At 39.1% G+C, this 16,254-nt stretch overlaps 1 protein-coding gene across 4 annotated transcripts in view; it reads left to right on the top strand.

The window, feature by feature from the left end:
- The window catches only part of DPP4 (dipeptidyl peptidase 4), an 83,533-nt gene that overhangs the window by 61,062 nt on the left and 6,217 nt on the right, over window positions 1-16,254 (top strand). For all 4 annotated transcript variants that reach the window (XM_020288496.2, XM_012735717.3, XM_076005603.1 and 1 more), the window contains exons 19-23: window positions 7-76; window positions 2,590-2,784; window positions 5,260-5,314; window positions 5,915-6,014; window positions 8,733-8,797. In XM_020288496.2, coding sequence (XP_020144085.2) covers window positions 7-76; window positions 2,590-2,784; window positions 5,260-5,314; window positions 5,915-6,014; window positions 8,733-8,797 — 485 coding nt within the window. The remainder of the gene's footprint in view (window positions 1-6; window positions 77-2,589; window positions 2,785-5,259; window positions 5,315-5,914; window positions 6,015-8,732; window positions 8,798-16,254) is intronic.

The raw sequence follows: 16,254 nt of genomic DNA, 5'->3' as shown, positions 1-16,254 counted from the left end.
GTTTAGAATTTTGGTATCAGATGATCTTGCCTCCGCATTTCGATAAATCTAAGAAATATCCTCTGCTATTGGATGTGTAAGTATTCAAGACGAGGGAGCAATTTTGAAGTGTTGGAGTCATGTATTTTTTGCCCATTGCAGCTTATTGAAAAATAGGGCCGAAATGTATCCTTTCTCTCTTCCTGAATCACTACCTACTATTTCCTTCTTCCATCCTGTAATCATAAACCCGTCTGTGTTTTCTCACATCTTAATAGAGAAGGTTGATACTCCTTTTCTGTCATAATGACATGTGGATTTCTTTTTTTTTCTTTCTTTCTTTTTTTTCTTTCTTTCTTTTTTTTTTCTTTCTTTCTTTTTTTTTTCTTTCTTTCTTTTTTTTTTTTTTGTTTCTCTGAACTCCAAGGGAAAAGGAACTCTCAAATTTGCATTTTCATCTTTACCTCCTGGACATTTTAACATGCAAGAGATGGATATTAACAGTCTTCATAGTTCCCTACCTTCAGTTCCCATTGGCTGCCTCAAGTTTCTCTTCCTTTAGTTCCTGAAATTTTGCGGCCTGGTATTTTCTGTTCCCCTTTTTGGTGAAGACAAGTGATAGAGGAGAGTGTTCATTATGATCCAAACTTCTTCAAATCTTAGAGAAAGTTCTGAAATCACAAGTCTTTGAACAGTAGATGTGAACTCTAAATATGAAAGCTTTGTAAAATATTTTTGACAATTATTAGGAATGCTCTATACTTTAATCCTTCTACAATTGCCCTGATCTCACCAATAATGCCACAATGTCATACTCCTCTTGTCCTAGCTTACATCATTTCCTTTATTAAAAACAAAATAAACCAACAAATGTGCTGGGTGCCTGCCATGTGCCAGATGCTTAGCATAATTTGCCTCATTTTATTCACACAACAAGCCCATGTGGTAACTTATATTGGCCCATTATATGGAAGAAAAACTGAAGCTTTTTTTTTTGTTGTTACTAGCAAAAAAAAAAAAGGAGGGGGGAATGGACATAGACATTAGTATCAGAAACAACTTTGTTCCATTATATTCAAAGTTTCATAAAAACTAAGCATAAAAGCACAAAGAAAGGGAAAGACAGGTATTTTAAACTTCCAGATGTGCTATTTGATTTCGTTAAGACTAATTTTGACTTAATAAAGTAGAATTCATTAGTGACACTAACTTGTTTTAGGTTTTAGCTCTAATACTAAAAAAAGCATCTGTTAGAAAAGAGTGATATTTCTATTTTCTTTAACTTCCCACTAAGTAATGATTAGATTCCACCCCCACCCTTCACTAGGAAAAGTAAAAAAAAAAAAAAAGGTAAATCGAGCACCTGTTTTTGTTCAGTTATTTTTCTCCTTTTTTTGATTCTAAATCTTTGTTTTTCTATTTTTAAAAAATCTTGTGTAATCTTGGAATTAGGTAACTTGATACATACTTAATATTAAGGCAAGCTTTTAGTCTACCAGATTAAATTCGTTGAGAGGCCCAAGGCGTTTCACGTGTTATTAAAAAATGTTTACATGCCCCTCAAAATGCATGAACTCATTCTCCTGCTTAAAGTTAGAATGTTGCCATATTTAGTTTAAAATTAAAATAGTACAATATTTTCTTTCAAACTAAAGTTCTGTTGACTGCCCTAAGAAGAGGGAGGAAAGCATTAGCAAAGGCATGCGATCAGGACTTGTGCAGTCCTGTGGGGGGTATAGTGCGCAAATGAGTCGGAGAGATGGGGAGGGAATAGTTATCGGAGAAGGTCTGTGCCCAAGAGTCCTGTGGATGGTGCAAAGATAACATAATTAAATGAAATGCAATGAGCTACAAGGTACTTTTCTTTAATAACAAACAGAAATGAGAGGGCTTAATGGAGATTGCACACACAGCCATGTGTAGGGGAGATTGTAAAATGTGAAGATGGCAGACACAAGGCCGTTAAACTTGTTATTAATAGTAAGTAGAATGCCAAACAACGTATCTATTTTCCAATACAATCTATTTCTTTCACCTTTTAAGTTTTAAATAATCTTGTTCATTCATACTTTAGCCCATTCCACAATGATTTGTGAAATCTTAGTGTGAGCAACTCTGTACTAGGTACTGCGGGAAATACAAAGCATATGATGCAGCAAAGTCCTTTAAAAAGTTGCAACCTAGGAAATAAACTGGTAGTCTAGGAGTATTTGTAAGCTGACATGGAAAGATATATTCAAAGCTGCATTTAATGTCATCATCATGATTTTTTCATAACACAACTCCCCTATCCTGACTATTAGAGAAATTATTTCTTAGATTTCCAAGATGCTATAATACTGCAAAAATGTTGGCCTGTGAAATCTATATTTGATAGCAGTCTTCAAAGATAAAACTGATGCACATCTTTGAGGGAAACACCCAGCCATTACAGACGAGGTGCTAAGTTTTAGAGGACCCATTCTGTACACCCCAGGGGCTGGCACAATTTCAGGCTCATGATCGGGAAGGATGCACAGTTCTCATCCTCAGGGAAGAGAAATGCAAGCACTCCTTTCTTCATTTGATTTGAGAAAACCATGAAAGCTAACAATTTGGGATTTTTCGTAGATATGCTGGCCCCTGTAGTCAAAAAGCAGATGCTGCCTTCAGACTCAACTGGGCCACTTACCTTGCAAGCACAGAAAACATTATAGTAGCTAGCTTTGACGGCAGAGGAAGTGGTTACCAAGGAGATAAGATCATGCACGCAATCAACAGAAGACTGGGAACATTTGAAGTTGAAGATCAAATCGAAGCAGCCAGGTGAGTGACAAGGAGATGAATTCAAAGGTTATCTGATTTCCCCCCCTCAATTTATATTTTAAAGTTATAAAGTATAAAAAAGAATATAAAGTGTCCCGGGATGAATTTGTAATCTCACATTTCTGTGGTAGGTTTTTAGTGAAGATATTATGTTTAGATAAAAATATATGACATTATAGATTTCTATAAAGTTCAAAAAAAGCATTTCCTACATGCCACTCTGTATGTGACTCTAGAAAGAAAGTTGGCATATGTGTTACAACCTTCTAAGAACAGAGACTTGAAATTCTTCAGAAATGTGGACAAACTGAAGGGATAAATGTACTCTGAGTAAACATCTGACCAAACAAGCGAGCCCACCCTTTACAGTCAGCAATAAGCGGGGGAGTTCAGCGTACATTCACTTTGTAGGGGTGACAGCTATGAGGTCCTTGGAGTGGCTCCTACAGTCTGGATGGGGGCGACTCTCCTATTTTGGGAAAATTGTCACACTCACAAGGGCTTCGTCAAGTATGGAATCACATCTCATTCTTGTGCTCTCCACTTATGGGACTATAAATAGACGTGATCTGGCTTAAGAGAGATTTTAATCATGAATAATGGTTACCCAAGTAATGTGCCCATAACGTGGGAAGTGTTTTACCTGCAGGCATTGTCACTGAAGCCCTGGGAGGTGGGTGTTCCCACCCCCTATTTCAGGCATGGAAATGTAGGCTCTTAGGTTAGGTAACTTGCCAAGGTGAATCAGGCTTGGAATCCAGTTTCATTTTGAAGCTTAACTTTAATTAATTTCAAGTGGCAAATGGGAAATGTAACTCTGAGTTTCTATAACCAGCTGCAGGGGTGTCTGGAGAACCATGATAGTGGGGACGGTGGGGTGGTTTAAAATAATGCTGCGAAGCCATAGATGAGAAAATGCACAAAGATCCATGAATTATTAAATAAATGGGAAAAAATGCAAGGAAAAAGGAAACCATAACTAAAAAGGAGACGATTTGTTAATTATCCCTGGGTGGATGGAATTCTCTTGTACCAAAGTTGTGATTAGCTATTTTCCTTAACAATTAAAAATATAGATTTAGATTAGACAGAGGATAAATTTGTTTAAGAGTGAGAATTTGGTATTTTAAAAATAAATTTTTCTCTATCCAGACTGGTTCTCTGTGGGAGAGGGCATCGTTTTTAAGGCCTCCTATATATCTGACCAAAGAAAGCCCTAAAATTACAAAATTGAGTACCCACAATATACAAACCTGATTTAAAAAGTAATGAGATGTACTGCAATTATACAATGGAACACGATTTCGAAACTAAAAAGAACTGTGTGCAACATGGATGAATCTTACAAACACACTGTTGAATGAAAGAAACCAGACACAAAAGTCTATATCCTTCATGGTCCAATTTATATGAAGATCAAAACCAGGCACAAATTCAGGTTATATTTTTGTGGAATCAAATAATTAAAAACATTTTATTTTGTCTCTTTGCAAAGAGGAAAATGGCCTAGAGGCTTGTGATAGCATGCACAGGTTGTGGTTTCAAGGATATGTACATTTTGCAAAAGTTTATCATTGTACATTAATAATTGGAAGCACATTTCTGTATGTGTGCATTCTTCAATTTAAAAAAATTTACATGGAGAAGATAATGAGTTGAAAACTATTTTTCTTCTTCTTTTTTTAATACTGTTTAACTGAGAACAGCCTAGGACATACAAACACATACTCACAAACACAAAGAGTTTCATAGTCACATACAGGTCAATACAAGGACCCCCTGTACCCCCACAAAGAGTTTCATTTGCTAGATTTTTTTAAGTAAAAAATTTCCTTTTGACGTAAGGCTAAGATTAAGAAATAGGTGCATAAAATATTTTTCTCTTTACCTGGATTCCAATTCTGAACACAGCTTAGTTAGAAAAAGACTTCTTAATCCGTCAAGGAAAAATTGCTTTCTATTTAATGGTGCCGAGCTAACTAATCAACACCCAGCATAAGAAGGGATTTATTTAGAGAATGATGTTTAAGTTCTCAGGTAGGGGGCCCAGAGACATCTCTAAGCCCTGCTCAGATATTCTTCATGCCCTTATCTCTCTCCATTGCAGGGGCAGACAATCTCAAACTGAAAAACATCTGGAGAGATTTAAATTCAATTATGTAAAGAAAAGTGCATCTGGGCTGCAAATTTTTATATAAAGCTGTGAAAAAAAAAACCTGCCAGCATTTGTTTTCTGTGAATCATACACACACACACAATTTTTATGGACTCCAACAAAAGTAAACCTTGTTCATCTGGATCTTAAGTTAAAATGATAAGATATTTACTCAGGTGTTTATTTGACTGCTGGCAGAAATTCATCTTAGTTTCTAATAGAATAAAATAGAGAACAAATGGCCGGGTTTCATATTTGTGCAGTGTCTTAGCTTTCTATACACGGTTTAATACTGATTTGTGGACTTCTATGTGTTTTAGACAATTTTCAAATATGGGATTTGTGGACAACAAACGAGTTGCAATTTGGGGCTGGGTGAGTAGTTGTTTGACTGATGAATCTGTATGCATTCCTTAGTGAATATAACTCATAGCAGGTTAATTTATGTTTTGTATATAAATATTTGGAGGAAAATCATGTCTATCAAGTCTTAGATCTCTGGGCGATAACCCTCTAGAGTCTCCGCTGAGCCAGGCTTTAAACACCTTTGTTTATTATGATGAGGCAAGTTCCTGAGGAAAAGAGAGCAAGAGTGGAGGAAGGAAAGAGGGAGGGAGGGACAGAGGAGGAGAGGGAGGGGAGGGAGGGAAGGAGACTTGTTTTCATAAGTCAGTCAGTAAAGATTTTGTGTTTATTGTTTTTTGTGTTTTTCTTTAATTAGTGCTACCCAGTCACCAAGGTCAATAAATTTTCCACCCTTTCCCCCTTACATTTTACCAAGAAAAGGGATCAGGCCTCTGAAAGTGTAGTCTTCAGATACTGTCCAATTAAGGCCAATTTAAGCCTCCTATACCATGCTTTCTATCTCTAAAGAGGCACAGTATATAAAGATGTGAGAAATGTGGAAACTGCGACTCGCTTACCATATGTCCTTATTCTTTTACCTCCATAAAAATAACTGTTTCCATTCCTTAGTCATATGGAGGGTACGTAACCTCAATGGTCCTGGGATCGGGAAGTGGCGTGTTCAAGTGTGGAATAGCCGTGGCACCCGTGTCCCGGTGGGAATACTATGGTATGTAATTGCTGTCAGGTATGAAGAAATACAGAGTGTTGACCTTAAAAATGCTAGTAACAGAACCATTCCTTTCTGAGTTTCAGTGTTTCTACAGTGAATAATAGGCTGATTCATCGTAGAGGTTCTTTTTGGATACCTATAATAAGACAATCTCATTTATTCTGCTATTGTGCAAGGCTGGGTGGTATTATATTTTATCACAGGTTTAGTTTCTTATCAACAAATTCTGTTTTCCAAATTTCAAAACAGCCCCAGTGATACATTTCTGCAGACAAATCCTTCCTTATCTTTACTCTGATTTGGGGGCTTCCCATATTAGCAGAATAAAAGCAGTGGGTGGATGTCTCTTTCCCTTTAGTTCCATGTCAAATGTAAGTAGGGATTGGGTGGGAAGAGGAGAGAAGGGACAGTAAAATTCCCAGGGTTCGTTTTTTTTTTTTTCCCTCACTCTCTCTTAGTAGGTGAAAGCTATGCCAGAATATACTCTTCATCATGGAGAAAATATTATTCCTACAAGGCATCATACTCCTCTAAGGCTATAATTCCTAAGGGGGAGGGAGTGAACAGTGGAAGACTATGCAGGAGGGAAGAGTCAGATGTGGGGAGGAGATGAATGAGTTTCCTGCACCTCTACTGACCCATCTCAAGTCCTCTGTGTTGTGGAAAGACAGAATCACTGATGATGCATAAGCTCATTAAATATTTTATATCACGATGAGTGGTAGTACCAATCCTGTGGAAAGCCCTCTTTAAAAGTCTCTCCCAGTCAGAAGAAGCCAATGTAAAAAATTCATTGCAATCTGTTAAAAAAAAATTGGAGGGCATAGTTATCATTTGTTCTACATACAATGGATTTGTTTTCACACAATATTTTTCTGTTTGATATTAATTGTTCCATTGGCTGGCTTGTTTTTGGAGACCTCTGGTGGTCAATAAAATAATAGAAAAAATCATTGTGAGTTTAAAAACTATAAAAATATGTAATGATAAGAAGAGAACTTCATTAAATGTATATAGCTCAACCTAATACATAGGAGTTTTGTAGAGTTCTTATATATGTATACATTTAAACAATTTTACTCAAAGATAGGATAAAAGGAGCACATAATGGTGTTTCAAGGCATGGTTCTAAAAGTTTACAATTGCATTATGTGATTATGTGTAATTTTTTTAAATGTTATTTTTTAAATTTTAGATCTTCTTACCCATATAAACCTGGTTAGCATAAATAAGAAAAGGGCATTGTGTTCTAAGACAAGCAGAATTGAAGTCTGCAGCTATTTGGGGAAAAATTTACTTTGCTTTTGAAGGCCATTTTCCCCCTATCAAATGTACCACCTAAGTTATTAATATTTAAATGTTAAAATTTAAATTTAAAAAGATATGAGTATATTATGAAGATCTTATATTTGAAAGTATTCTTTAAATATTACATTTTTTTATTAGTATCCTCTAAATATATAACATTGCACATAGTCTGTATTGGTTTTAATCAAAATAATGAAATATCACTGTTAACTCATTTTGGAGGAAAATATTTTGATTTTCATAGAAATAGCATGAAGAATACATGTGGAACAACACTCCTCAGTGTAGTTCTTAATTTTTTACACTACTCATTAAAAAAACATTAGAATGTTGAATTTAGATAATCTATCCATTTACAGAATTAATGCCATTTACAGAATTAATGAAATCAATATTGAAACACCTGGACAATTACAGTGAAATTCAAGCCATTAACCTATATAGCACAATGGCACAATGTGACTGTAATCTGGTCACATAAGGGGGCAACTTTCAAAAAAGTTATATCAGAATTCTTAAGTTATATTGGAATTTGGCCACAATAAATTTTCTCACTGATATTCTAGAGCATACATATACAATGTATGATTTAATTTTTTTAATTGGGCAAAAATATGTTTAACTATCTAAAATAACCAAACCAATTATGCAACCTGTTTTTTTCCACCATATTTATAGATAAAAGAGCTTATGTCATTTCAACAGACTGATATTAATGTAATCTGCTTCACAATGCTCAACTGTTATAACACAAAAATTGAAGCCTCTCCACAAAGTGAGAGAAAACAAATGTTTAACTTGCATTATGATGGAGTAGCTGAGCCAATATGGGGACATACAGAAAATAAATGATAACTGAATTCTTTCTTTGCATTATAGTGAATCCCAACCTGCCAAAAAAATAAAATATGACTAAGTAAACAACTAGTCACTGAACATTGTTAGGGGTTTCCAAAAGGAAATGGATTATTGTAAACTAGGGCAGATGCCTCTGCCAGGACCAAAAAAATATGGACAATTGAAGCATTAAGTGACTTCCTAATTAAAATTCTTTGATAACATGGACTCTTTACCTCTTAGCACTTCATATTTGACTTTTCTGCAGGTGGATTATTGATTGAATTTTAGATCATCTAATTTGATCTCGCTCTGTCTCCATCATGAGGGCTGAGTGGGAATGGCTTAGGGCTGAGTATGGAAAGGTGTGAGACTGAGTGGAGTTCTGGGAATTAGCATCTCTGGCTGCATTAGCAGGCCAAATAAAACTGATCTGGAGGAGATACTTCTGAGGGCAACACTATAATTCTATACGTAAGTGAAGACATATGAAAACATGTAAAGTAGCCCAATGAAAGAAAGAAAAGTTGTTGTTGTATGAATTAAGCTTTTTTCTCTTTTCCATCACAGATTCAGTGTACACAGAACGTTACATGGGTCTCCCAACTCCAGAAGACAACCTTGGCCATTACAAGGTAAGAGATGAGGAATCATCATACCAATTTTATAACCTATTTATAAGCGGTTTATGAACCTTTTTAAGTGTGTCTATTCTAGAAAATATATTTTTTTATTTCCAACAAAATTCTTGTTAAAAAGAAATAACACAGGTGGTTTAGAGATACTCCAATAGCTTCCCCTACTATATTCTGCATAATTACAGTCTTTATCGTATGCTATATAGGTCACAATATGCATTCATTTGGAAATACAAAGCAACATCAGATAATTACTTTAATTATAAAAATTTCAGTTTAGAAAACGTCAAATTCAGCATATTCCTTTAGAGCCCAGAAGACTGTCAACCTTTAGCTATATATTAAAATTTCTTATGATATTATCATAAGTAAGATTTATATACAAGTGTCTAATTTTCTTACTCATAGCCAAATTTGCAGAGTGTTTTCATGCAAGATTTGAGTAAAGCAGGTAAGGGGTAGGAACAGTTGGGCAGTACCCTGAAGAGCCCTAAACTCAAATTACTGACTAGCATCCAACAGGCTGGTTGTCTGACGGGAGAACTGGTGGGCAGGTTGCTCTGCAGATGTCCTATAGGATTAAAAATAGGGTGTGGGTGGAACGATCAGTGACACCCCTCATGGGCTGGTGTGGATGCCATGGCAAAGCCAGCACATTTTCTTTGGTGCCACACTGATGCAGCCAGAAGTGTTGGCATAAGTACTAGGGACTCTTCTAGCACTTTGATCCTTCCAAAACTTTCCTGATTCTATTTGTCATGTTAGTTAAACAAACAAACAAAACCCCTGAAACTTACAGCTGACAAGGTAAACCATCTCTGATGTTTACACTCTCCAAAGGATGTTCAAAATTCTTCCCAGGACAGTGAATTAACAAGAAAGAAAAACAACAAGAATAATGTAAGAACATAATTTTCCCCACATCTGTGTCATGACTTCATATTAATACATTGCTCTGAGCAAGATTTGTGCATTTTGGTAAGATGTCACCATTATTACTGTGGATTCTGAAGCCATCTGATCAAAACACAGTAAAACTCAAAGTTTCTAGTTCTACCTGTTACTTTCTGCTTACTTAGCAAGGAGTGTGGGTGTGAGTGTGTACATGGGGAATGGTGGTGGTAAGGCGTTTGTGTTAGTGCCTGCATGTGTGTTTTCATCTCTGGTTTTCATTCAAGATAGAAGACTAACAATACGCAAAGTGAGATGCACAAGTCATCTTCCTCTACAAAATAGTCCCATGATCAGGTTATCTCCATGTCTGCTGAAGGTTCCATCTGATACGTTGGACTCAGTTCTCCCCGCTCTTTCTCCTCTGCATCCCATAAGCTGCTTTAGTCCCCCTTGCTCTCCTCATAACCATGTTGCTGCTGTCATATAACCTGCCTCCTTTTGTAAAAATAACCCGATTTGTCTCCTCCGTAGCTTGTCTTCCCACCCTCCAGTCTACCGTGCACAAAGCCGGAAGACGAACCCCCATCCACAATCCTTTCCTGTGTACTCAACTAAGTCCCATCCTCACTCTTTAGCCGGGTGTCCGGCACCCTTCCTACAGTGGCACGGTTTGTCTGGAATGCTCACTGTTCTCGGAATGTTTCCGCAGCTTTCCATTTTGTGCCTTTGCTCTCTGCTCCTTGTGCCTGGAGTGTCATTTTCCCTTCGTCTCCAACGTGTTAGGAAACCTGCACAGCCCTCCAGTTGCAACAGCATCACTTTGAGTCTCACATTTTCCTTGTACACCTCTTAACTCTTGTTTGATTCTGTCTTGAACTAATAGTTGCCTCTTACTGGATTTTCCCCTCTGTAGTACTATTAAGCTATCCAAGGCTTCCCTCGACATCATATTCTTTGGATTTCCCTTTGTGAGGTACAGACCTTAAATCCTGTCTTAATTTAATTTAAAAACTTTTTGAAGGGAAACATTGCTATACAACTTGTAATTCTTCATCACTGCTCTCATTTTACAGCTTGAATGTTCTTGATAATGACCCAACTAGGATACTTAAATTGGCTTGCCAAAGGGTTTTCTCGGAGACCCTAATCCCTGACTCTGGCACATGGTGGATGATGAGTCAAAAGTTCATCTAGAAAAATCCCACTCAAAAAAGTCTTTTGAACCTTCTTAGAAGCACAGGGTCATGTCCAATCCCTGACATCTGCTTTCTTAAAGAACATCGGCCAACAGGATATTTCCTCTTCAACTTGCCCTCCCTCTATGATCATATAGGATAATTCATTCTAATCTGCCATTTCAACCTGCATCTTTCCCCAGTCTTTCCTGTCGCCTCCGCTTTCCCACACAGATCCCCCCATCTCCAGCCCTGCCCCCCACTGCGGTGGCCATTTTCATCTCTCCCCTTAGGTGTTCACTGCATGAGGTAGTCATGTAAATAGAAGTCACTTCCTACTGCCAATGGCAACACACGCACACTGGGTGCACAAAGTCACTCTTTCACTTCACTGCACAGATGGCACCCGAGGACTGTTTAATCCTTCCACGCCAGGAGTCGGGTTTTCTTGGCACGAAATTCATTGCTGGCAATGGACACATTAAAACTGCCAGTACCGGGGAGCTAAAGGTTCCCAATGTGTTACTCAGAGGAATTATTTGGGAGGGTGATAGTTAAGGTGGGCAGGATAAAAGTGAGGCAAAGGCATTTACGGAATTGTCTCCACCTTGGTAAGTTGCTTCCTCTGAAACGTGGAGAACTGAATCTATGTGGAGAACTGAATCTAAGTGCCTATTTTTGGTGCACAGCAGGCTTTAGAATAAAGCTGCCCTCCTTTGTTTTTTAAATGAGCCTGTGCTTTTGTCTCTGGCAAGAATACATTCAAAGATTCTATTTTTCCTCCAAGGCCCCAGCTGCCCCTCTGGACCCCATCTTTTACTTCTCTTTCCCAGGTTGTTTTTCTTCTCTCCCTTTCTCTCCCTCTCTCTCTCTCTCCCTTCCTCCCTCCCTCCAGCTCTCCCTCCCATCCTTTTTGAAAAGACAAAGAAGACAATTCCTTAGAGGCTTTCACCACCCTGTGCATTTCAGTGGGTCAGAAAGAAATATTTTAAAAACGATTTATATTTAGTCTGGATCAGTGACTCTTTTCAGTACACTGAGGATCAGGAATGCCCAAAGTGTGTAATAAGTGAGGCCTTGATATTTTTGTCCATGTTTTTCGGCTAAAGAATTATTGATACAACAGTAGCCAGAATTATAGCCTTTACAAGAAGAATACAATTTTTAATGAAACCCAAATGAGAAAATAATTCATTATTAGGTCGTTGATGACCTGGATTTGAAAAAATGTCGAGAAACCCACATCATCAGGAGAAGCACATCTTGTGCAATGACGGTCCTACTTACCATGGAGGAAAGGGAATTAGAGGAACCATTTGTACACATGAATGGAGCAGGCAGGGACACCGCGTGCAGTCGTTGAGCTTGTGCCCTGCTAAAAGAGAGTCCGCGCTCCATCTACAGCCTGCACCTGCAGCGCTGAGCCAGCCAGAGCGAGGACCCTTTCCTGTTCTTTCAAAGCTGCCATACACATACGGGACCCTGGGACTAAGGCTTAGACCCAATGCAGTGACACAAGCAGTGACTCCATAAGATTCTGTTTGGAGATAATCACCCACCTACTGCCAAGCAGCAAGGCAGGAGCACTTTTAAAGGATATCAGGGACTCTAAGAGGAAAGAAGATGTCCACCTCCCTAAAATCCAAGGAGCCGGTCCCAGAAGCTCTAAACGGGCAGCCAAAGTGGAGCGGGTGACAAATCTGAGCTAATGAGTCGTTGTAGCTCGGTAGAAGCATCTTTTCTGCAAGGAGGCTCAGTTCCCAGCAGAAAGAAATGGTGACAGATTGGAGCAAAGAAATGAGACATCCAAGGAGACAACCCTTACAACCAGTAGCAATAAGCAAACAACTGTAGCTACCGTGAGGGGTGGGTTCCCTCTAACATTGATGAATGGCCTCTCATGTGCTCAATCTTACGTCTTTTAGTCAAACCTGTAAAAAATATTAAAGTGTGGTAGACTTTCACTCACTCGCTCAAGGTGCCTGGTGTTTTAGTTCAGAGGTTTATTCCTTGTCAGTGAGAAAAAACAAGATTTTGGGGAGAGAAATAAATGAGAACAGGTAATAAAAGATGAACTCGAATATGGCAAGGTAGCCCTATGTATAAAAAAAGACTCGTGGTTTCCAAATTGTGACTGCGAAGCCCCAGAAATTCCATAACTTGGGAGCATGTCAAGAAGGGAAGAGGAACGTCCAAGAAGTTACAGTTTCAACCTCCTCCCCCTCCCCTCAACCACAGGGACCCATTTCATTATTTCATTCATTCTTTTCATGCGTTTATTAGGTGCCTCTATGGCCGGACATTATTCTAAGCTCTTTACTTGGGTTTAATTCTCCCCTACACCCTCTGAGACAAGTATTCTGTCTCCATTTTACTGGCACAGAAACTGAGGCACGGAAATGCTACGTGACACACAGACACGGAGGGTTAGGAAAAGGAGAGGGCACTTACCTGCATCATGAGGGGAAGGATTGGGAAGATGGGAGGAGAGTGCAGATGCTCTCCAAAGGTGACGCAGAGGGGAGGAGGCGGATCAGCACGGGAGACAAATGAGTAGCAAGGAGAGTGGTTTTCTGGGGATTTGTGAAGCGGGTCCAATGAACCGGGGGATAGCGCAGGAGAAGGGCTGTGGGAAGAGCAGGCCAAATGGCGGCCAATAAGGCAGGACATAAGCCTGGGGAGGGAATGGATTCATGAATACACACAGAGAGAAGTACAAGATCAAGGGCAAAAGAAGTGGGGCCCAAGTCCTGGGCCTTGTTGCCAAGAGAAGAGGGCAGCCTGGAACACACAGAAGGGACTGATTTAACTTGTAGAGGAGATTTATTTTGCATTTTGCTCAAAATTTGATAGGCTTTTGGCAAGTGTATGAAACAGTCATAGATTTGGCAGTCTTCTGCTAGCAGATTTGAAATGTTCAATCCTTAAGAACTGCTGCATCGTTAGGTTATGCAAAACAGGGTGCAATTTTGTAAATATGCCATCTTGTACTGATTTGACATTTGTTCTATTGTCCCAGAATATGCCAAAGGGAGAGAGACCTTCAGATTTAAGCCAAACCTTAACTTGTTTGTTGAGTGCTGATAAAATGTTGACTGCTGTGTGATCTTTAAAGAAGCCAGTGTTGCTTGGTGAGGCCTGAGGTAGAGCCCCCTGTCTGGGGTTGATGGGAGCTCTTTCCTTGGCATCTCATGGGGACAGTTGTTTGATAGATGTAAACAAGTAAAACATCCGATATAGTGGGTTGCATTCATTTTTTTCTTAAACATTTTGTGTGGCCTCTGTTGTGGCATTAATGATGCTTCCCAAAATGGCATCAGTTAATATTATTTGTGCAGCTTTGGTTGCAAGTAGGAGAATTCATAGAGCAAGCTGGTAAACCCAAGGTCATATCCTACTAAAGTGCTGGGTTGCTGTCCATTAGGCCCAGTGACTACTTGCTTTTTCTATGAGAGCCTGGAAATAGTGATGGGTGTTTGACACTGATGGCAAGTGACAGTAGAACGTGATAGCAAGGGACATGGAGTTAGACAGACATGTATTCCCATTCCGTTTCCACCACTTACCAGCAGTGTGAGCTTGAGGAGATGCCTTAACCTCTCTGAACCTCAGTTTCCTCATCTGGATAGTGGGATAATCAGACCTACCTCCCAGTGTTATCGAAATGATTAAATGAGATGCCTGTGCCTGCCTTGAAGCAAGCTTTCAAATCATGGCAGCTGCCATCGTTATTATCTTAGGGGAGCAAATTGTCCTTATGGTTCCTAGAGGGCACAAGGGGTCACTTAACAATTGTGATAGCTTCTGTTTCTCGTAGTACTCCCCTACTCTTTGCAGCTCTCTCTTTTATTTCAAAAATACAAAGATTTATTTGTTGGAAGGTAACTGAGGAACCAGCATGATCCAAGGAGCAGCTACAGATGGTTCTTCTTGGGGATTGAAGGAAAAGCTCCTCACAGAGATGCTGTGGAATCGGCACTGCCACTGGACCAATCCTTCCCACTTCTCTTTGCCAGACTGTTGCTGGCAGCGGGGCTCTCCGGAAGTTTCTAGCCTCAGGAGAGTGCCAACTGCACCACCATTGCATCCTTGCCCATTTATCACTCTGAGTTTCCTTTTTAGTAGTTGGTGATAGACTATTCAGCTTCTAACTTAGTCATCCATTTCCTTTTTTATTTCTGTTTCCATGGATAGGCAAAGGGGGATTATCCTATCTTGGTGGGTTAAAATAGCATAATTAAATTTTTTCTAATCATTAATCATACCTTAAATGAATGCATGCATTTCTTTCACTGGCTTTGTATGTTACCTCTGCAGCTTAAAGTGTGCCATACAGTGAACTGTAAAGAGTCTTAATTGGGAAGCCAGGATGCAAAGTCTAGGAGGGAGTGATCAGTGGTTCTAGAGGCAAGGTGACACAGCTGCGTTTACCTGGGGGGAAATAATGTTCTGTGCAGCCTGAGAGCCTTAAAGTGTGTGTGTGTCTCCCGGCTGCCTGTCTCCCTCTTCCAGAGAGGTCCCTCTGGAGACTTCTCGTAGTGAGCAGGGGAAGTGTGCATTTGAAATGGCACACTTATCTTGCAGTTGCAGGGGAAGCTTTTGTTTTATTTTTCTCTTGCTGCATTAAAGTATTTGTCTTTCTTTCTTTGTAGTGTAATATTGTTAATGTAAAACAATTTGCATCATGACACTTTTATCACAGTTTTCGTCTTTTTCTCAGTATGTTGCATTTCTCACCATGTCTAGTTCATCACAGCTACAGTGTGTACATCACAACATTTATCTTAGGCTCAGGGTTTTACTTGTTTATAAAAATTGTCTTCTTTCAGCCTGTATTCACTCCATTTAAGAAAAAAAAAAGGCAGCCAGAAACTGTTTTGGTCCAAACTCCAGTAGTTATCACATTCCTTGCTAACTGTCCTGCGTATTTATATGTCTCCTAACTATTACTCTATGTTTCAATGACATTTCTCAGTTTCATGGCTCGGGGAGGTTGTAGGAGCAGCTTTTGCTATTCAAGCTGCCAAGCAAGGCAGGCCCATGAGGCTTTTGGAGGTGAGGTGAGGTGACACAGTTGTATATTTGGGTCAGGTCTGGGTGTTAAAGTTGACTATCTTCCATGAGCAAAGAGCTAAATTTAATTTGGGGAGAAACAAGGAGGGAGGAAGTCAGCGCAGGCTGAGAGCATGGCTAGCAGAAAGGATCACTAAAGAGGACTCTCATCGGGGCACCTGCCCCTGCGACCCAGGACGTTAATGTTCACTGTCTATTCAAGCCTCAGCCTCTCCAGGCTCCAGCTTTGAATGCACAAAAGTGTCTTTTAGGGGATTTATTTTGACCCTTTCCTCTCTGAAGGGCAGAAAATTGCTCAGAGTTCTATTGCCA

The sequence above is a fragment of the Microcebus murinus genome, chromosome 8 (assembly GCF_040939455.1).
Source record: "Microcebus murinus isolate Inina chromosome 8, M.murinus_Inina_mat1.0, whole genome shotgun sequence".
Classification (NCBI taxonomy): domain Eukaryota; kingdom Metazoa; phylum Chordata; class Mammalia; order Primates; family Cheirogaleidae; genus Microcebus; species Microcebus murinus.
The sequence above is the reverse complement of the archived record's forward strand: the minus strand, read 5'-3'. Positions and strand labels throughout refer to the sequence as shown.